The sequence below is a fragment of the Quercus lobata genome, chromosome 2 (genome assembly GCF_001633185.2).
Source record: "Quercus lobata isolate SW786 chromosome 2, ValleyOak3.0 Primary Assembly, whole genome shotgun sequence".
NCBI lineage: Eukaryota > Viridiplantae > Streptophyta > Magnoliopsida > Fagales > Fagaceae > Quercus > Quercus lobata.
Window position 1 is genome coordinate 15,015,865 of NC_044905.1, and position 19,497 is coordinate 15,035,361.

At 39.4% G+C, this 19,497-nt stretch overlaps 2 protein-coding genes across 7 annotated transcripts; one reads left to right on the forward strand and one right to left on the reverse strand.

The window, feature by feature from the left end:
- Positions 1–780: 780 nt before the first annotated feature.
- On the reverse strand, positions 781–4,021 carry LOC115974661. Of its 2 annotated transcripts, XM_031095118.1 has the most exons (5): positions 3,532–4,021; positions 3,298–3,398; positions 2,128–2,307; positions 1,651–2,051; positions 781–1,570 (listed from the first exon to the last, which is right to left on the reverse strand). In XM_031095118.1, the coding sequence occupies exons 1-5, from the start codon at positions 3,543–3,545 to the stop codon at positions 1,034–1,036; spliced, it is 1,233 nt and encodes a 410-aa protein (XP_030950978.1). In that variant the 5' UTR covers positions 3,546–4,021; the 3' UTR covers positions 781–1,033. The 2 variants fall into 2 exon arrangements, with proteins under 2 accessions (XP_030950978.1, XP_030950977.1); XM_031095117.1 differs by having other exon boundaries at positions 2,387–4,021.
- Positions 4,022–12,949: 8,928 nt separating this feature from the next.
- Positions 12,950–18,255, forward strand: LOC115974662 (putative pentatricopeptide repeat-containing protein At5g43820). 5 transcript variants are annotated; one of them, XM_031095121.1, is made up of 7 exons: positions 12,950–15,073; positions 15,288–15,534; positions 15,720–15,777; positions 16,144–16,228; positions 17,031–17,085; positions 17,247–17,386; positions 17,790–18,255. In XM_031095121.1, the coding sequence occupies exon 1, from the start codon at positions 13,289–13,291 to the stop codon at positions 14,972–14,974; it is 1,686 nt and encodes a 561-aa protein (XP_030950981.1). In that variant the 5' UTR covers positions 12,950–13,288; the 3' UTR covers positions 14,975–15,073; positions 15,288–15,534; positions 15,720–15,777; positions 16,144–16,228; positions 17,031–17,085; positions 17,247–17,386; positions 17,790–18,255. The 5 variants fall into 5 exon arrangements, with proteins under 5 accessions (XP_030950981.1, XP_030950980.1, XP_030950979.1 ...); XM_031095120.1 differs by having other exon boundaries at positions 15,720–16,228; XM_031095119.1 differs by lacking the exon at positions 15,720–15,777.
- Positions 18,256–19,497: the final 1,242 nt, after the last annotated feature.

A 19,497-nucleotide genomic window follows, 5' to 3' on the forward strand; every position in this document is an offset into this window, starting at 1 on the left:
GTCGTGCCTTTTTTAAGCCCAAGGGGGCAGGCACTTTTCCTTTACGCAATTAGAAACAAGTATGATTTTCTGTCTACTTTGATGTCACTACAATTGTCCTCAAATTGAACGGATGCTAGTTAAAAGTCCACAAAGTGGACGGATCACCTAAACAGGTGAATAATTCTACATGTCCGTAAAAGTGGACGGTTAATACGCCACTAAGTGGACGGATCACCTAAACAGGTGAATAATTCTACATGTCCGTCAAAGTGGACGGTTAATACGCCACTAAGTGGACGGATCACCTAAACAGGTGTATAATTCTACATGTCCGTCAAAGTGGACGGTTAATACGCCACTAAGTGGACGGATCACCTAAACAGGTGTATAATTCTACATGCCCGTCAAAGTGGACGGTTAATACGCCACTAAGTGGACGGATCACCTAAACAGGTGAATAATTCTACATGTCCGTAAAAGTGGACGGTTAATACGTCACTAAGTGGACGGATCACCTAAAAACGGTGAATAATTCTACGCGTCCGTAAAAGTAGACGGTCTATACGCCACAATGTGGACGGGTAACCTAAAACGGTAAATAATTCTACATGTCCACGAAATGGACGGATCATCAAAACGATGAGTATTTAAACAAGTCCACAAGTTGGACGGTATGGCCTCCACAAAGTGGACGGACCTACGTAATTCAATACTTCCATAAGTTCGAGGTATTTAAGCCACTAAGTGGACGGATCATCTAAAACGGTGAATAATTCTACATGTCCATAAATTGGACGGTTCAGCCAAAACGGTGGGAAAATTACATACATAAATAAAGCGGACGGCTCCAGAACGCCCACGAGGTGGACGGACGACATGACTATATAAGTCAGCAACAGCTTTTAAAATGGACGGATCAACAGATTAGCTTGTGCAAATCAACACTTAAAATCAAACATTGTTCAATACAAAATCAAACTTTAAACAAACCGTCTACAAATAATTAACTGTATATAAAAGGGAGACGGATCCTCCTAAACGATTACATGGGTTACTCTGCTTTCTTGGGGTCGGCAACAGCGACCTCATTCGGCGGAGCGGACTCTCCGTCACCCTGAGCTGCTTCTTCCCCAAAGAGGTCCTCCGTATTTTCGGAGGCGACGGGCAGGGCAGAAGTCTGATCTTGATCAGTAAGTGTTATCATAGACACGTCCAGATCTGGGTAGGTCTTTTTTATCTGACGGAGCGCATCGTCAAAGCCTTGAAGGAACGATCCTCCAAGCTCCTTCAACAAGGACTCGGAGTTGCGATATTCGCTGACGGCGTCGTCCTTTGCATGACGGAGCTTTTTCTTCAGATCTTTCACCTCGTCCGCTCTGCTCTTCAAGACCTTCCCAGCTTCTTCCGTCTTCTGTTCGAGCTCCTTTCTTGTATTCTCAGACAGTTCAAATTTCTGCTCCATGGTGGACTTCCACTTGTGCAGCTGGCTAAGCTCTTCTTCCGTCTTCCCAAGTTTTGACCGTACCCGTTCCAGAGCCGCTTCACGGTTGAGGCAACGGTCCATCAAGCCCTTCATCATAACCAAGGACTGAAATAAAGAAAATTAGAAGTGTTAAAAATGAAACTAGAAAGTGAACGGACATACACTGAAGGATAATGAAAAGTTACCTGTCCGACGGCAAATAACCCCGTCTCTCCCATCGCCTCCGTCGAGTGATTCCCCAGATCCTCATAGTCCTCTGCAGAAAGTATGGACGTAAGCTTTTCCAAAGCGAACTTCGAATCATCACGAAGAAGGGGAGGGGGCTTCTCCTCGCTGACGGGTGGAGCATGCATTAGGCCCTTACCGGCCCCCTGTTTAACTTGGTTGACGGCCTTAGGGCCCTCAGCCATCAAGCCCACGATGGGCTCCATTGACACCTTTGGCTGCTTGTGTGGACGGTCGGACTTTGGTGGCTGCTTCCTCTTGCCCGATGACCCCGGCACACTGGGAACAACGATCTCACCCGTCTTCTTTTGCTCGACGGCTAGAGATTTTATCATGGCTCTTCTCTTGGCGTCGTCCATTTCTGCAATACAGGACGGATGATGATGTTCTCTCAAAAGTAAAATTTCAATTTCAAGGGTAAAAGTAGACGGACTCACGTTTGTGTATTCTTTCGTCGTAAGCAATGGCCTCACGGGTAGGTTCTGGACCGTCACAATACCAGTGTATTGTCTTTGGATTCACTAACTTGGCCCAGGTCCTTTCGTCCGGCTTAGCTTTTCTACAAACCTTTTCAAGGAAACTAAATTCCTCGAGGCTAACCTGCGGGCGCCCTCTACCTGCAAAGAGAGACGGTCAAAATACGCACATAATAGAGGACGGGTGTATAAAAAAGGAACAAGCAAGACGGGTGCATACGCGCTTGGTTTATTATCCCCCAAGTTGTATCGACGGGCATGTACTCCGTCTCTCCTGGACGGTTCATCCACCTGTCACCCTCCAGGAAGAAATAGCGACTCTTCCAGTCTCTATTTGAGTCTGGGGTCTCAAAGATGACCTTCAACAAGGGACTTCGACTAGCAAAACGGTACAACCCCCTTGATCTATCAATCTCATCTGGACGGTAACAGTGAAGAAATTCACGGACCGTCAGTCTCCTTTCTCCATTCGACATTGCGCCATAAAGAATCTCCATTGCTATGAAGACCCTCCAGGCGTTTGGAGAAATCTGGGTGACGGACAGTCCCAGGTAATGCAAGAGTTCCCTATGGAGTGTAGAGAGCGGGAACCGAAGTCCAGCCTTCAACACCTGCTCGTACACTCCAACACCTTCTACTCCGTCATAATAACATCTCTCCGACACGTAGGGAAGACGGATCGGGATGTAGTCTGGTATCTGAAAATTTGTTCTAAAGGTACTGAAATGTCTCTCCCGGATGACGGATGTGAACCTATGCACTGTCCACTCTGGTAACATGATGAACTGCCTTAGTCCATCAGCACCTACGACGGACTCCAGTGCTTGATTCCCGTCAGGACCCTCTATCTCAATTTTCTCCACATCCTCACTTGTTGAGGACGAAGAGGATGCAGACGGACTCCTATCTTCGCCTGGACTATCTTGGTCTTTATGACCGGACGGGTATACATTCTCGTATTCCGTCCCGTCACGAACCACCGATTGGTTACTTGACGCACTAGACATTTCCTACAATTAATGATGAAACCTAAGACTTGACGGGTTTAAAAACATTGACGGGTATATTAAGCCTAACAATATTGCTTGGTCGAAAATGTAACTTGAATATGAAATTAAAGTAAATACTTACCACACCTGACGGAGTAATGCTGACGGTTGTGGTAATTGGTGGTTACCAGTGCTCGACGGACTTCTCTGGCAAGGTTGACGGTTCTCTCTGACAGACGTTTTCTGTTTGGAAATGCGAAAATGAGAGATTGAGACGCCTCATATATATAGGAGATACACGGAAGACGAAGCGACGCTTCGATCCTATACAACGGCCAGTCAGAGATTGACACGTGGCATGCTAATAAATGCTAACCTGTCTGCTCGCATCAGTAGATGGTAACCGTCGACTATATGAAACCGTCTGAAACTGCAAGATACCCGTCATCCTATCTGACGGTTAAAGATCTGAAACCGTCATACATTCTGACGGTTGTGTCCGCCTATTACTTTAAATCTTCTGTTTCACGGATCCATTCCGTCATTAAAGTACCCGTCATGCCCCTACATTAGGATCGTCACCCCATTGATCCTTGGAACAGACGGACCATTGGGGTGAAGGGGGCAACTGAAGATGGTAAGATTTAGTCTGGTGGGCCTATCTTAATGGGCCTGACGGATAGGTACTGTTTGGTCTGTGTAAAGCGGGACCCACGCTCCCTAAAGGCCCATCATGGACAGACATAGTAAGGGCCCATAGCCCGAAATCTCTATTGCCTGGAAAAGCCTTAAGATCCAATAAGGGAAATGGTATCAGAGTCCCACATTGGAAAGATCTGGAGGTCAAGAAGAAAAGCCACCTCTCCACTGCTATAAAAGGAGTAACTTTCACGCAAATCAAGGTAAGATTAATTGACCCTCTCTAACGCCTTTAAAAAATAACTCAAGGGACGAATTCTAACTTGACCTTCGGAGAACTTTTGGCCGGCACCACACCGGTGCTCTCTAAGGGTTTTTCTCCCGTTCGTTCTTGTTGTGCAGGTTCGTTGACTCGCGAGTACAGTGCGACTCATTGGTGACAATTCTCAACGTCATCAAGTGGAAAAACAATATTTTCAGTTACTATTCAACAAAAGTTCCCCACAAAAAATCTCTTTGACCCTCGTCAAAGTTCTTTGTAGGGGTTCAAATAAACTAGTAGAATAGACAAAAGAAAAAAAAATCAGACCAACTAAAATAAACGGGAAGTAATACTTAGTAATGATTGTGATATGCGGAATTATTTTATAGTTATACGCTTGGACTCTAATTTAAGAACTTAGATTCTTGCAGGGGATTGACGTTCAAGGCTAGCTATGCATTTTGCCGAGTCACACGCATATTACACGAGAGGTTCACACCAATAATTTCGTCAAAAGGTTCACTAGGTCATTATATTTATGAGATCTTATCTTCAAATATAAACAAACAATAATATGCTCAAATAGCCAAAATCTCCATTTACTATAAAAGAATACACACAGTTACCATGGAAACAAGCTCAACTTCAACTCAATTTCATTTTGATAATTCCAATAACGAAGTATCGGGGAATCCAAACATTCCTTCTCTTTGTAAAATAAAACAGATAATACCACAAAACTAGATGGGCTCTTAATTAATAATTTCTTAAAAAATGCAGCCTATTGATGCAGTTAGTAATTTTAGTTTCCCTTCAACAAAAATGAATTTGATTATGTACATGTGTTTGAATTTGGGCTTTGAAAATGAGTTTAGACGTGTGAGTGTGTAGTTGTGACAGTGATGGTTTAAAAAATTGGAACGGTAAAAGAATTGGAATAGAATCTGGTTTCCAATTTTTACCATTTGAACAAGGTTGGGAAGCTAAACTCCTTAGCCAAGCAGGGAGAGAGATTCTAATTAAGGCCGTGGCACAAGCCCTCCCATCCTATACGATGGCTTGCTTTAAGCTCCCATCAACACTTTGCCATGAGATTGAAATGATGATATGCAGATTTTTTTGGGGTCAACGAGGTGATAATCGGAAGGTTCATTGGGTTAGGTGGCAAGATTTGTGTAAGCCTAAATCTCAAGGTGGTATGGGTTTTAAAAATCTCTCCCTTTTTAATGATGCACTCTTGGCAAAGCACACATGGAGGCTGCTTCATGACACAAACTCATTATTCTACCGTGTTTTTAAAGCCAAATTCTTCCCCAAAACATCAGTGATGGAGGCCAAAATACCTGCTAATGCTTCTTACGCATGGCGGAGTATTATGCGGGGAAGAGATGTAATTAAGAGGGGGAGTAGGTGGAGAATTGGGTCGGGGAGCTCAGTCTACATTTGGGGGGATAATTGGCTGCCTTTCAAAGCAAATCCGAAGCTGTTGACCAAGGATTGAAGACAGCAACATAGTTCTGGTCAGTGACTTGATCGACCACGGGCAAAAAATATGGAGGGAAGAGGTCTTAGAGCAAATGTTCTATCCTTTTGAAGCAAGTATAATAAAAAATATTCCCCTATGCAGGACGATTCAAGAAGATGTATTGATTTGGCCCTTCAACCCGGATGGTGTTTACTCTGTAAAATCCGGATACAAATTTCTACATGAGGAACAACTGGGCAAGCAACCTGGTCCATCTGAGAACGACACCTTGAAGCCATTATGGAAGAAGATTTGGGGTCTCAATGTCCCAAATAAAGTGAAACATCTGGCCTGGAGAGCTTGCAAAGAATCTTTACCTACAAAAGCGAATTTGGTTCGCCGTAAGATCACTACCACAGCCACCTGTGATCGATGTAAAATGCACCAAGAAGATGTCGTGCATGCCTTGTTGCATTGCCCAGAACTGATGCCCCTGTGGTGCACACGGCCAAAGTGGAACCATGGCACGCTCTCTGCGTGCTTATCTTTTATTGACGTGTTTGACTTTATTTTTGCAGGAAACAGAGAGCCGGAGCTGTTTGCAACAGTAATTTGGACACTTTAGAATAGGCGAAACAACCTTCGCCTCGGCAAACCAGCCTTACCACTAGACAAAGTGTTGGAGTTTGCCCAAGAATGCATGGTGGGGTCTGAAACTACCAATGTGCCATCTTCGCACCCCCATTGACGAGTAACAATTCATTGGACTGCACTTGAGGCTAACAGGTTCAAGATCAATTTTGACGGCGCAACATTTGCAGACAGAGATAGGGCTGGGGTAGGCGTGGTGATCCATAATGATGCCAGGCTGGTTATGGCATCCTTGACTCAACAAATACCCTTGCCAGTATCAGTCATCGAGGTGGAGGCACTGGCGGCAAGAAGAGCCTTAGAGTTTGCTTTGGAACTCGGTTTCGATGATATAACACTTGAAGGTGACTCGAAACTCCTTATAAAAAATCTGATGATTGGAGGCAGCCAGCTGACTCACTACGGAAACATTGCAGCTGATATTCTTTTCCTGCTGTCTCATTTCTCTAAAGCAACATTATCCTTCGTCAAGAGACATTGTAATCAGTTAGCACATTCACTAGCAAGGAGAGCACTTATAACTCCTAATATGTCCGTCTGGATGGAAGAATTACCACCAGACCTTGCATCTGTACTTTTGGCTGACATTGAGAGCCTTCCTTAATGAAGTTTCACAGTTTTGATTCTCAAAAAAAAAAAAAAAAAATCACTATTATCAAATCAATTACAATAATTCTTGTGTATGTCTCACGGCTAAAGAAATTTTTTTCTTATTTTTCTTTACTTTTACACATTAATTATTTCTTTCAAAGGCAGCAACACTTTGCTCTCTCTTTTCTATTTTCTTCTCCACGCACAAGTTTCTCTCTTGGCTATCTTCTCTCAAAGCCAGCAACACTTTGCTCTCTCTTTTCTATTTTTTTCTCCACGCACAGGTTTCTCTCTTGGCTATCTTCTTTCTCTAAGTGGCTCCCTCTTGGGAGCTCTCTCTTTTCTCTTGTACGGCTTCCCTTTTTTTTTTGTCTGTTTCTTCTACATGCGGCACTCTTTTTCTGCTCACATTATACAGCCCCCACAAAACCACATTTAAACCTTAGCCGTAAACCCCTAGCTTTTATACTCCATGTTAGGTCTTAAATAATATTATTAACAATATTAGCAATTCAAAATAACAATTACACACAAGAATACAAAATTTACGTGGAAAACCCTTTCTTTTTGAAGGGAAAAACCACGGGAGAAACTCCGAATCAATCACTATTATCTAATCAATTACAATAATTCTTGTGTACGTCTCACGGCTAAAGAAAATCTCTCTTTCTTTCTTTACTTTCACACACTAATTATCTCTCTTAAAGGCGTCATCTCTTTACTCTCTCCTTTCTATATTCTTTTCCATACATAACTCTCTCTCTTGTATATCTTCTTTCTCTAAGTGGCTCTCTCTTAGTTGCTCTCTTTTTTCTCTTGTGCGGTTTCCTCTTTTTTCTGTTTCTTCTATATGCAGCACTCTTTTTTTGCTCACATTATACAGTTCCCACAAAACCACATTTAAACCTTATTTAAATAGCCCTGGCCGTAAACCCCTAGTAACACACAAATACTAATTCCACTTGAATTGGGAATACTAGCTGGCCACGAAAATAATCAAGACAGGTCACATATGGTCTTTAACTTTGTGGGCTGGATCTAATTGGTGCCATGCACCCAACACTCCAAAGCTATTTAAAGCTGAATTTTTTTTAAAAAATATATATAGTAATTTATATGCATATCAACCAAAATTGTAAAACTAAAAAAAATCACAAAACGAAAAAGAAAAGGCCTTTTTTGTGATGTTGATATATTCAAGTTGTCTCTTTATTAAATTTTGTGTAATTTAAGTTTCTTAGTGATTACCCTAAAAAAAATTCTTAGAGCCGCCATTGCCTAGTAGTTTGTCGAAAATTATTGAAAGCAACCTCAATTCTATAGGTGAGGCATTTGCAAATGATCAAATTTATGGGTAGAACTCATTTTTGAAAACCAATTTACAAAAGAAGGATAGCGACGCCAAGTGCACAGAGCATTGCATATTTGAGACTGTTAGAAGTATGTGATTAAATGATTAAATTTACCACATTCTAATAGTTTAACCTTTTGAGAGAATCGGTAATTTAAGATAAAAGTAATATTTGAGGAAGGATAATCACATCAATCCTACTTTGTGCATTTAAGGCACAAAGTTTGAAGAATAGCTATTCATAAGGAATGATTATTCCCTATAATAAAAACATAACTAAACTACAGAATAGTTAAACCATAAGAATAATTATTACATTACAATGCCTATTATAATTTACCAAACATTCCCTAACTCTCATTCATCCCTTATCAATGTGGCTCAGGTAATTGTGGTAAAAGTAAAACCATGCATGTGCATATCACTTGATAGATCCATTAATATTTAATGGAAAATATTAAGAAAAATATTTGATTTGTTATAAATTTAGAATCAAATGTGTTAAATTTTCAATTCAAAAGTGCAAGTATCAAATTGACACTATCAAACTATAAGGTTGATATTTGCCATCGTACAAAATAAATTGATTTTTATTTCATATATTTAGTGTGAGTTGGGCAAAAATTATTTTTGCTAACTAATTTAACTATTTAGCTTATTTTTGGTATTATTCATGGGTCTCACTGCACTTTTTGATACTATTCATGAGTCCCATTGTACTATTTCAACTAACTTTTACCTTTATCTACAGTATTTTCAATAAAAAATTTTAATTTCAGCAAAATAAGCAGATCTCAAACTAATTCTTACTATAAAAATGTTACTCATTAGAGCATTCCCATCAGGTGTTGGGAAATTATGTCATTTTAACACAGCAAAACACTTACTTTATTATTTTACCACCTCATTTTACAATACACCATTTATCACATGTTCTATTATTTGATTCTAAACATTAAAATAATATATACACCACATTAAATAATATATTTACTCTAAACTAGCTGTGGGGCCAAAGAATTTGTGACCCCAGCCCACTATATATTAAGGCCTAAGGCCCGCGCCGAGGAGAGACGTTACCGAGGACATGAAGCGAAAGTCCAAATGGCTTAGGAATGCAGCCGAGGACGATCCTGTCCTCGGCATCCCAAAACCTAGAAGGGAAGAACGACACGCCATCAAAGGCAGCCCCCAAAGCGCTCCCAGAAGAAAAGACGAGTATAATAGAGCTCGCACGGGGGTGCAGTGTGGGAGCGGTTCAAGGAAAAGCTGTCACCATCACATTGAATGCGCCCACAAACGTCTTGGTCGCATTGATGAGAAAAGACCCCTGAACAGTGTGATTTCGGTTATTGCAACTAACAGAAAGTGGGGGAAGGCGGCTTATGGGACAAGCACTCGAGTAGTTACCTGCTTAATCAACAGATGGAAGGTCAGGATCAACTGAGAGGGGCTATAGAATGTAAGAATTCATCCCCGAGAGAAGGGGGAAGGAGAGCATTATGTATCGACTCTTGGACCATTGTAACCTAAAGAAAAAGGTATAATAAGAACATTCAGCTCCTCGGACGATGTCCAATGACCGGAGTCACTCAGGCCGTGCCAAAGAGAAAGTCTTCTTGGACAAACTCAGTTCACCTCTGTGCGACCGCCATGAATACCATGACAAATCACTGTCCGGTGACCAAGGCCTAGCCTTTTAGCCCACCCTTTACAAATTTTATTGTTTGGGCCTTTAACGTTCGAACCCAATATGCCAATTTGAGATCGTTACAAATTGAGTCCTTAAACTAGCCAATATACAAACACACACCTAGTGGCAATCGCCACCAACAACCAAATACCTACAACAAATTCCAAATTCAAAAATCTCAAAAAAAAAAAAAAGAAAAACCTCAAAATCTTCAACCAACCACTGCCACAACCACGACACCACCACTGGCCCAAAACACCAACCTAACAGATCCCACAATGACCAAACTCAACCAACCATTGGAATCCACACAATGACGATCCAAAACCCACATATCAGAACCCATCCTAAATCTCACACCCACAACCCGATTAAGAGAGATATGAAAGTGGGAGGTCGGAAAGGATGTAGGTATGGCATAAGGGACGATGCTTTGAGGTTGGCGGCGAGTTGTGGAGAATCTATGGAGGATGACGCAGCTTCAGATTAATGAGCTTCAAACTGGCAAGCTTCAGATCAGCGAGCACAGATTGACAAGCACAAATCTTTAGCACCGAGCAGAGGGAAGAGATAAAGAGCAGCGAGCAACGAGAAGAGATAGATACTCAGCAGGGAGTAGAGTGAGAAAGAGAAGAAATGAGAGATACAGAGTGAATAAAAAAAAAAATAAATGCATATGGCATTCTCATCCGTACCGTGCCAAAGATGAGAGTGTACTGTAGCATGTCTCAAAATTTTTTGACATTTAACATACCTCATGATGTTCTGTTTTTGGTGTTTGGCACACTTGATGGTAATGCTCTTAGTCATTAGAGTTATTTTATGGTCACAATAAAATGTCACAATATTTTTATGATAGTTAAGGTGTCAATCCATCATACATCAAAATAAAATAAAATATTATACTAAGGAGCAAGACTTAGGTATTGTTCTTTATGTTCATTTTTTAAAATTCTGCTATGTAGATTTTTTTTTACGAGATGAGTGTATTTTTTAATTAAATAGTCACATGGTTGAATAACTGTAACTAAATTTTATCCTGTACTGAGATACACCTCAACATCAGTGGAGCTACAAATTTAGCTATTTATCACCATCAAAAGTTATTTTATCTATTTTACCTACACATATGCTGCAACAGTGGATCTATTTTAACTTTCAACACAATAAAATAATATATCTACTACAATAAAATAATCCATCTCACTACAATAAAAACACCACAAACTGATCCACCACCACAGCCAACCAAGAACAACCGCCCACAACCACCCAACAACAACTAACAAGCCAAGAACAACCACCCACAACCACTGCCAAAAATCCAAATTAGCCAAAAACCAACACATAAATCACCACCACAGCCACACCACCACTGACCCATGAAACTCAGCCACCATGAAACCTAGCCAAACCACCATCACAAAACCCAGAGAAACCCATGAAATCCAATCACGAAATCCGCGGCGCTCTTAAGTTTGATGAAGGCGGTGCCGATGGAGCTTGGATCGACAATGAAGCTTAGGTCGGCAATGGAGCTTGGATTGGCGGTGAGATGGAGGACTAGGCGAAATGGGTCGGTGGTGTGGGATAGCGACGTGGGACGGCAATGAAGATGAAGATCCAAAATAGATCGGCGAAGCAGAGAGTAGATAAGGATGAGAAAAAAAAAAAAAAAAAAAGGAGAGAAGGAAAAAGGAAGAAAGAAGAGAAGCCAGAGAGAGAAAAAAGAAAGAAAGAGAAAATATTTTTTAAATAGAAGAGGAGAGAGAAATTTAATTATATATATATATATATATTTTTTTTTAGCTTAGTGCACATCCATAGATAGATGTGCACTGTAGCAATGAAGCTAAAAAAAATAGCTTTAGCTCCATTGCTGGATGGTGGTTTTTTGTGTTTTGGTGGAATTAAAATAATTATATAGCTATTTAACTCCATCGTTGCAAGTGCTCTAAGAGCATTTGCAGCAGTGTAGGTATATTGTTATATTACTATAATTTAGCTCCTCAAACACCAAAATGATGCTCCAGCAGTGGAGCTAAATCTATTTTTTTTAGCTCCATTGCTACAGTGCACATCTATAGATAGATGTGCACTGTTCATGAAAGCTAAAAAAAAAAATATTTTATTCTACCAGCCCGATTATTTTATTAAAAACCCACACCTTGCCTCTCTCTCTCTCTCTCTCTCTCTGTCTCTCTTTCTCTCTCTCTCAGGTCTCATCTCATCTCTCAAAACTCTCTCAAGCAAACTCTCTCAACATTGTGCTCTAGCCGTTGGGTTGTGGTTGTGCTCCAGCCTTGTGGATCGAAGTGGATTTCCGTGGATCGTGGTTGTGCTCCGGCCTCGTGGATCGAAATGGCTTCCCTCACCTCCACTCCATCCTTGGGTCGTGGTTATGCTCCAGTGTGCGTTGGTATCGGGGTTAAGATCGGTGTGTGATTTCGACGTTTGGGTAGCTGGATTTGGGTTTGGTGGATTTCAGAGTTTGGGTTGCTGGATTTCAAGGGTCACGGTGGAGATGGTGGTGGTGGTGGGGGGTCGTTTTGCTGGTGGGGGGTTGTATCGGCGTGGGTTCGATTTGTGATTTGTGGGTCTAATTTATGATTTTTGGCTGTGGGTTTATTTTGTAGTGTGTTGTGGGTTTGTTTTGTGGTGACTGTGGGTTTGTTGGTGATGCTATGTTGGTGCCTTGGTAGGTTGTGCTGCATTTTTTTTTTTGTTTATGATTGGTGATTTTGTTTGGTCTGGGTTAAGGAAAAAGATTGGAGATTTGGGTTGGTTGGTTTTTTTTTTTTTTTTTTTTTCCTGCTGTGGACTGGTGGCCGGTGGTGGTGGTGGTAGTTGTGGGTGTGGCTGATAGTAGAGTTGATTGTGGTTGGTATTGTGGATGTTTTTTTAGGTAGTAGGATATATTATTTTATTGTAGTGGCTGTATTATTTTATTGTGATGTTTATATTATTTTATTGTGTTAAAAACTAAAATAAATCTACTATTGCAGCATGTAGATAAAATAGATAAAATAACTTTTAATATAACTAAAAAACTAAATTTTTAACCACAGTGGATGCTCTAATAAAGGGAATTTACTGGCATTTCCGCACACAAATCTGTATCAACTGCTACAAACAGAGACAGATGTAAAAAAAATTTTAAAAAAAAAAAAAAATTAAGGATAACCTAACGTTAATACCAGTCCACAAGGCCAAGCCTCTCCTTTGCCATCACTGTTGCTTCGATGAACGAAATCTCTGAACCTCCATAGCTTCGAGAACCCAGTAGAGTTACTCTTCTTGCAAAACTCCGGCGAGGCCTTCAAGCTCGCCCGATTCCGACGCCGACGAAGAAGACCCATCTTGCTCTTCAACAAAAAACTTCCTCAACGGTGGCCGGAGACTCAACGAATCGACTTTAGACCTCAAATCTCCGTCGTAATCGCCTCCGAACAAAAGATATCGGTTAAATATCGGACATTTCATGGCGTTTCAATCACGACGATTTATCGGGTTTCTCGAGCGCTTCAACAGAACCAGGTACCATTCCCACTACCTCTCTTCACCTACTTCATTTTTTCCATTTCCATTTTCAACTCTAGATGACAAGCCATCACCGAATCACATCAAGAACGAAATAAATCCCAAGGAACGTTTCGTTCTTGACCAGCTCTCTGAGCTTTTACCAATCCCTCGTAACTCTTCAGCACCAAACCCATTTAGATATTCTGAAAATCCCACAAAACAAGTAGCTGAATTTAGAGCAGTTGATGGTTTTTTATTGCCCGAAGAGAAATTACGAGGGGTTTTCCTTCAGAAACTGAAGGGTAAAACTGCAATCGAGCAGGCTTTAACGAATGTTGGTATTGAATTGAGTCTTGACATTGTTGCTAGAGTAGTGAACACAGGGAATTTAGGTGGTGAAGCAATGGTTATGTTTTTCAATTGGGCGATTAAGAACCTGGCTATAACTAAGGACATTAATGGTTACCGTGTGATTATCAAAGCGTTAGGAAGAAGAAATTTTTTTAAGTTTATGACAGAAATATTGCGTGACATGAGGACGGAAGGCGTGAGCCTTGATTTAGAGACTCTATCAATTGTATTGGACAGTTTTGTTAGAGCTCATAGAGTGTCAAAAGCAATACAAATGTTTGGAAATGTAGAAGAGTTTGGGTTGAAATGTAATACCGAGTGTTTGAATGTGCTCTTACAATGTATGTGTCATAGATCCCATGTCAGTGCTGCAAATTCGTTTTTGAATTCAGTTAAAGGGAAGATACCATTTGATGTTATGACATATAATATTATTATTGGTGGGTGGTCAAAATTGGGTAGAGTTAGTGAAATTGAGAGTGTTTTGAAAGCAATGTTAGTGGATGGGTTTAGTCCTGATTGCTCGACTTTCAGTTACCTTATTGAGGGTTTAGGGAGGGCTGGTCGGATTGATGATGCAGTTGAGATTTTTGAGCACATGAAGGATAAAGGTTGTGTGCCAGATACTGGAACCTACAATGCAATGATATTTAACTCTATATCCATTGGAGATTTTGAGGGGTGTATGAAATATTATAAGAGTATGTTGAGTAATAACTCTGACCCGGATGTTATTACTTATACCACATTAATTTCTGCCTTGCTTAAAGCCCGTAAAGTGGCTGATGCACTTGAGTTGTTTGATGAGATGTTGAGTCGTAGTCTTATTCCCTGCACTGGAACTGTAACCTCCTTCCTTGAACCCTTGTGTAGCTATGGTCCGCCCCATGCTGCCATGATGATTTACAAAAAAGCAAGAAAAGTTGGATGTAGAATATCGTTGAGTGCTTATAAGCTATTGCTTATGCGGCTTTCTAGGTTTGGTAAATGCGGAATGTTGTTAAACATGTGGGATGAGATGCAAGAATGCGGTTATTCTTCAGATATGGAAGTTTATGAGCATGTCATCAACGGACTTTGCAACATAGGGCAGCTTGAAAATGCAGTACTTGTTATGGAAGAGTCTTTGCGGAAGGGTTTTTGCCCTAGCAGGCTTATATATAGCAAACTAAATAACAAATTATTGGCTTTGAATAAAGTAGAAAGGGCTTACAAGCTATATTTGAAGATCAAAGATGCTCGTCGTGATGAAAATGCTAGGAGATATTGGCGTGCTAATGGGTGGCACTTCTGAAGTGGCAAGCTTATCAGCAGCAACTGCAGTTTTTCATCCTTGCTTTGCAATTCCTGCAGCAAGTTTCAAACTTGCTTGCAGTATGAAATGATTCTTCTTGTAAGTTCTTTTAATCGTCTACAGTAGCACCTGGTGCATAATTTAAACAAATCTTTCATGCAATCACTCTAGGTATTTTGAGAAAATGTTTTCTGGTATGGTATCATTCTTTTTTTTGTTTGTTCATTTATATTTGTGTTGCTACAATAGCTGTTGTAGTGTTATGTTTATTTTCATCATATGAGGTTGGCTTATACTGTTTTATTATGTGCAGGTGCTTCCTTTGGTTGGACCGTATGAGCATATGCAGATCATCTTAATAAGTTGTCAGCTTGAAGCTCAAAATGACTAAAATCCAACTTGCTAATTCGCAATATTTGTATAAGCATGTTGACTGGGAAGGGCCTCATCCACTGGACACTCACCATATTGTCATCCAACGGAATTCTGCACGGATTTTCCTTGTCCACCTCTTTGCTCTTTTGCTGTTCATAAACGCCATCTATCTCTGCTTATTAAATGTAATATCTATTACTTTGTTTCATTTTAATTCTTTAGCATTCTATGCTTTTCCCTTGGTTTTGCTGCTTGGCTAGAACTAGAAAAAATTGCAGCTTACTTTAGATTTCAGAATATCAGTTGTTCATCATATAGTATATTAGTAACTATTAACTGCCGATGAGTTATTGGCATTATGATTTATCAGGTTACTGGAAACAGTAGCAGTAGATCTTCCAAGTGGTTGGTATGTAAATCGTTGACAGGTGGGCTTTGAATGGTCTACCTTCAGCTACCTGTGTTAGAAAGGATCTAATCAAATTTGTATCTCATGTATCTGATGTGTATGTGTGTGTGATACTTTCAATTTTCAACCTTCTGTTATCCCAGGTCTGCATGTTTGATTTGTGTTGTACTTTTTAATATCTAGGAATTTCTCAAAGAATATAATACACACGCATATACATTTTAATAACACCTATACTTAATCTTGTTTTTTTTTTTTTTTTTTGTGTGTGTGTTTGATGTTGGGGGGATCAGTTGCAATTTAATGCTTTCATAACAAACACAATTTGTTGTAACAGTTTAGATAGATAAATACGAATTTAACTTGATGGCATATCTGGTGACAGGGAACATTAGGTACCATTTTCCTTCTGAGCATGCTTTCCAGTGCTTGCCTTGTCAAATCATATTATGGGACACTTATTGAGAAAGGTGAAAAGCTAAAGACTGCTCCTTTATATATACTTAGTTCTTATTTTTAGGACTATAATATAAAGAGAGGAGTAGAACCTCAAGTTTTAGAATAACAATTACTGCATTGCTGCCTGCTTTGAATAAATTATTTTAGAGAATATTAACTTATATCTCTGATTGATTTCTTGAACTTGTTTAAGTTTTCTATGGTGACATATGACCATTTGAAATTAATGTAAGGAGGACGGGGAGAGGTGAATCACTTGCTTAAGCATTGTCTTGTAGCTAGAGATTTATGGGATATGGTTTTTGCTCTCTTTGGAGTACAATGACCATTTGAAATTAATGCAAGGAGGACGGGGAGACAGTGAATCACTTGCTTATGCATTGTCTTGTAGCTAGAGATATATGGGATATGGTTTTTGCTCTCTTTGGAGTACAATGGGTGATGCCTAAAGGGTTTAGAATTGCTAGCTTCTTGGCAGGGATGATTTGGCCCATTTGGGAGACATAGAAACATTTCAATATGGAAGGCTGTTCCACATTGTTTGATGTGGTGTCTTTGGCGAGAAAGAAATGTTAGAACTTTTGAGGGGTGTGAACTTTTGAGGGGTGTTTTTGATTTGAAGATGCAATTTTTCAAAATGTTGTTTGGGTAGATGCTGGCTTCAGGGACGTATCCTTTCTCTAAATTCTTAGGAGTCAAGAATCATTGTACTTGATGCATTATTTTTGTTGATCAATAAAACTAATTATATATATATATATATATATTTTTTTTTCCCCATGTACTCATTGCTTATTTTTTGTTCAAATGCAGAGTCTGTTGTAATTATACCTTCACTCGGAGTGCAACTTGAAGCTCACTATTGGAGGTAATTCTTTCATCTCACATGATTACAATTGGCATTATAACATTAATCCATTGATGTTATCAATGCATGATTTCCATTACATCATCAAAGAAACATAAATAGATAGTGGCATAGCTCATTCCTTCTTAATTGATAAATTTTCATTCTGCATTTTTATACAGTGGGAGAGTTGTTCGTAGCTTAATTCCTATTGACAAAATACTGAAGCCAGTCCTGAATGAGAATGTGACTCCATTTACTTGTTACTGGAGCTTGGTTTTGCTCGTTCGTGGCAAAAAAGAACTAATTTTTGGCATTCACGGTAAGACATGTTGGTGCATGTCCATTATATGTTGCCACTGGATATAATTATCGTTGAACTTAATTAAAATGAGCACAAGATATCTCATGTTAAGAAATTGAAGAACTTGTGATGCCACTCGGGCAGCTGAATCAACAAGGAGCCAATTGCGATGAGAAATTTGGGTAGAATTGTGAAGGAGAAATACATAATGGGTAAAAGGAGTAGGGTGTCGGTTTGCTTGTTGGTCTTGAATTAGTTGGGCACTAATGATTTGTTAAATATTTGGCTTACATGCCCATCCAAAAGATCACAAAGAATAATTAAGATTAAAAGTCTTACATATTCTTCATTTGTTTTTGTTTTAATTTGGTAAATTTTGTCACAATATTACCTTACTGGAACTTGAAAAGTTGTTCTGCAGGTAGTAAAACCGCCAGTGAAACTGTTGGTTCCCATCTGGAAGGCATTGTGTGCAGCTACTTATTGTGGAGAAACCACCGATTCCTGCAGAAGATAAATAACATGCCTGTTTTTGGCTTTCTGATCTGTACCTCACTGTAAATGGAAGCTGTTCACTGCTGATTTAATTTCAAGGTCATGATGGCAAGCTCATAATTAGTCAGACAATGTGAATCGAGTACTGAGGGTTTCCTAGTGGCAATAATTGTCAAATGTGAATCATCTGCAAATCATTGTAGCTTAGTGGGAGTTGATAGGTTTACAATAGGTGCTTATCTATGTCTATAGAGATTCCTTCTTGGTCTGTATAATTTGCCCCTGATGTCTTATCTATGTTTTTTCTATTTAATCTTAATCAGCCTGTAATGTCATGAATCTCACGCTGTTATCTTTGCCACAAATTTCATTGCATTACTTTTTTTCTTTTTTGATGGAACAGCCGAGTGTATGTCAAGGCTTCATGACATGATGATTATTATAGTGTCCTTATGTTTCACCAACAACAAGCCTTGGACCTTGAAGAGTTTATTAATTTGATTGTGACCCAAAGAAGTCTTTTTACTGTCGGTGTTGTACATCTTTGAATTCACCGAATCCACCTCCTAAAAAAAAAAAAAAGAAAATCAAAATCTATACCAATTAACATTTTTTTTTTTAAGTAAAAAATTTATTTGACTCAAATAATAAACTCATAGCATAGAATAGAAGTACTTAGGAAACTCCTAAATAGAGGTGGTAATTTTTATCCATACCCCTACGTAAGGGAGTCCTAAGTTCCAGGCCCGTGTTACGGCGTTACCCACACCCAAAATGTACTACTATTCATTGTTGGGCCCGTTAATGATAAAAAGTATTGCTGTATTTCCTGTTACAACCTCCGTTTCTGTCGATGGAGAGATAGACGACAGAGACACAATACGCCAATCCTTTAAGCACATTTTGCAAGAAAACCAGAAGGCTGTCTCTCACTTTTCGTATTTTTTTTCACGCTTCAAATCTCCAAAAATTTCATTCTAATTTAACTAACACACTCGTCTTTCTCTCTCCCTCTCTCTTTCTCTCTCTTCTATACCTAACCAATCCCTCGATCCCACGAACACGAATCCCCCAATTCTTTTTTTTCCGTACCCTCATTCCGTAGTTTGATAAATACCAAAATTTGTTATAGAACTGTTGACCGATCTATGAGGAGGAAAAACATAAAAACTTATTATAGAACAGTGTTATAAAGGGGAGAAGAAATAAAGAGAAAAAAGAGAAGAGAGGCAGATAGTGAGAGATATCTGTGGGAAGAGAAGAGGCCAGGGGTGGGTGATAATGAGGGTGTGAGAGAGAGAAAAAAGAAAAGGAAGAGAAGAAGTGAGAGAGTTTACTGTAAAAAAGGCTAAATGAGCCAAAAAAAAAAAATATTGTTTCCTGAGTTAGAAGAAGATAATATTTATAGGAACTATAGGCCGCGTGAGAGAGAGATTTTTTTTTTTTTTTTTGGGAAAACAACCTATAGAAAATAAGCCTTATTTTTATAAAAGTTTTCCGTTGACTAAAGATAGTTTTCCGCTAACCAATTTTTATATATGTTACCAAACACTGAAAAATGTGAAAAACTATCTTTATAGAAGGTTTTTAGCGAAACAAACAAAGGCACAATTAGAAATATGTGATTAAATAAT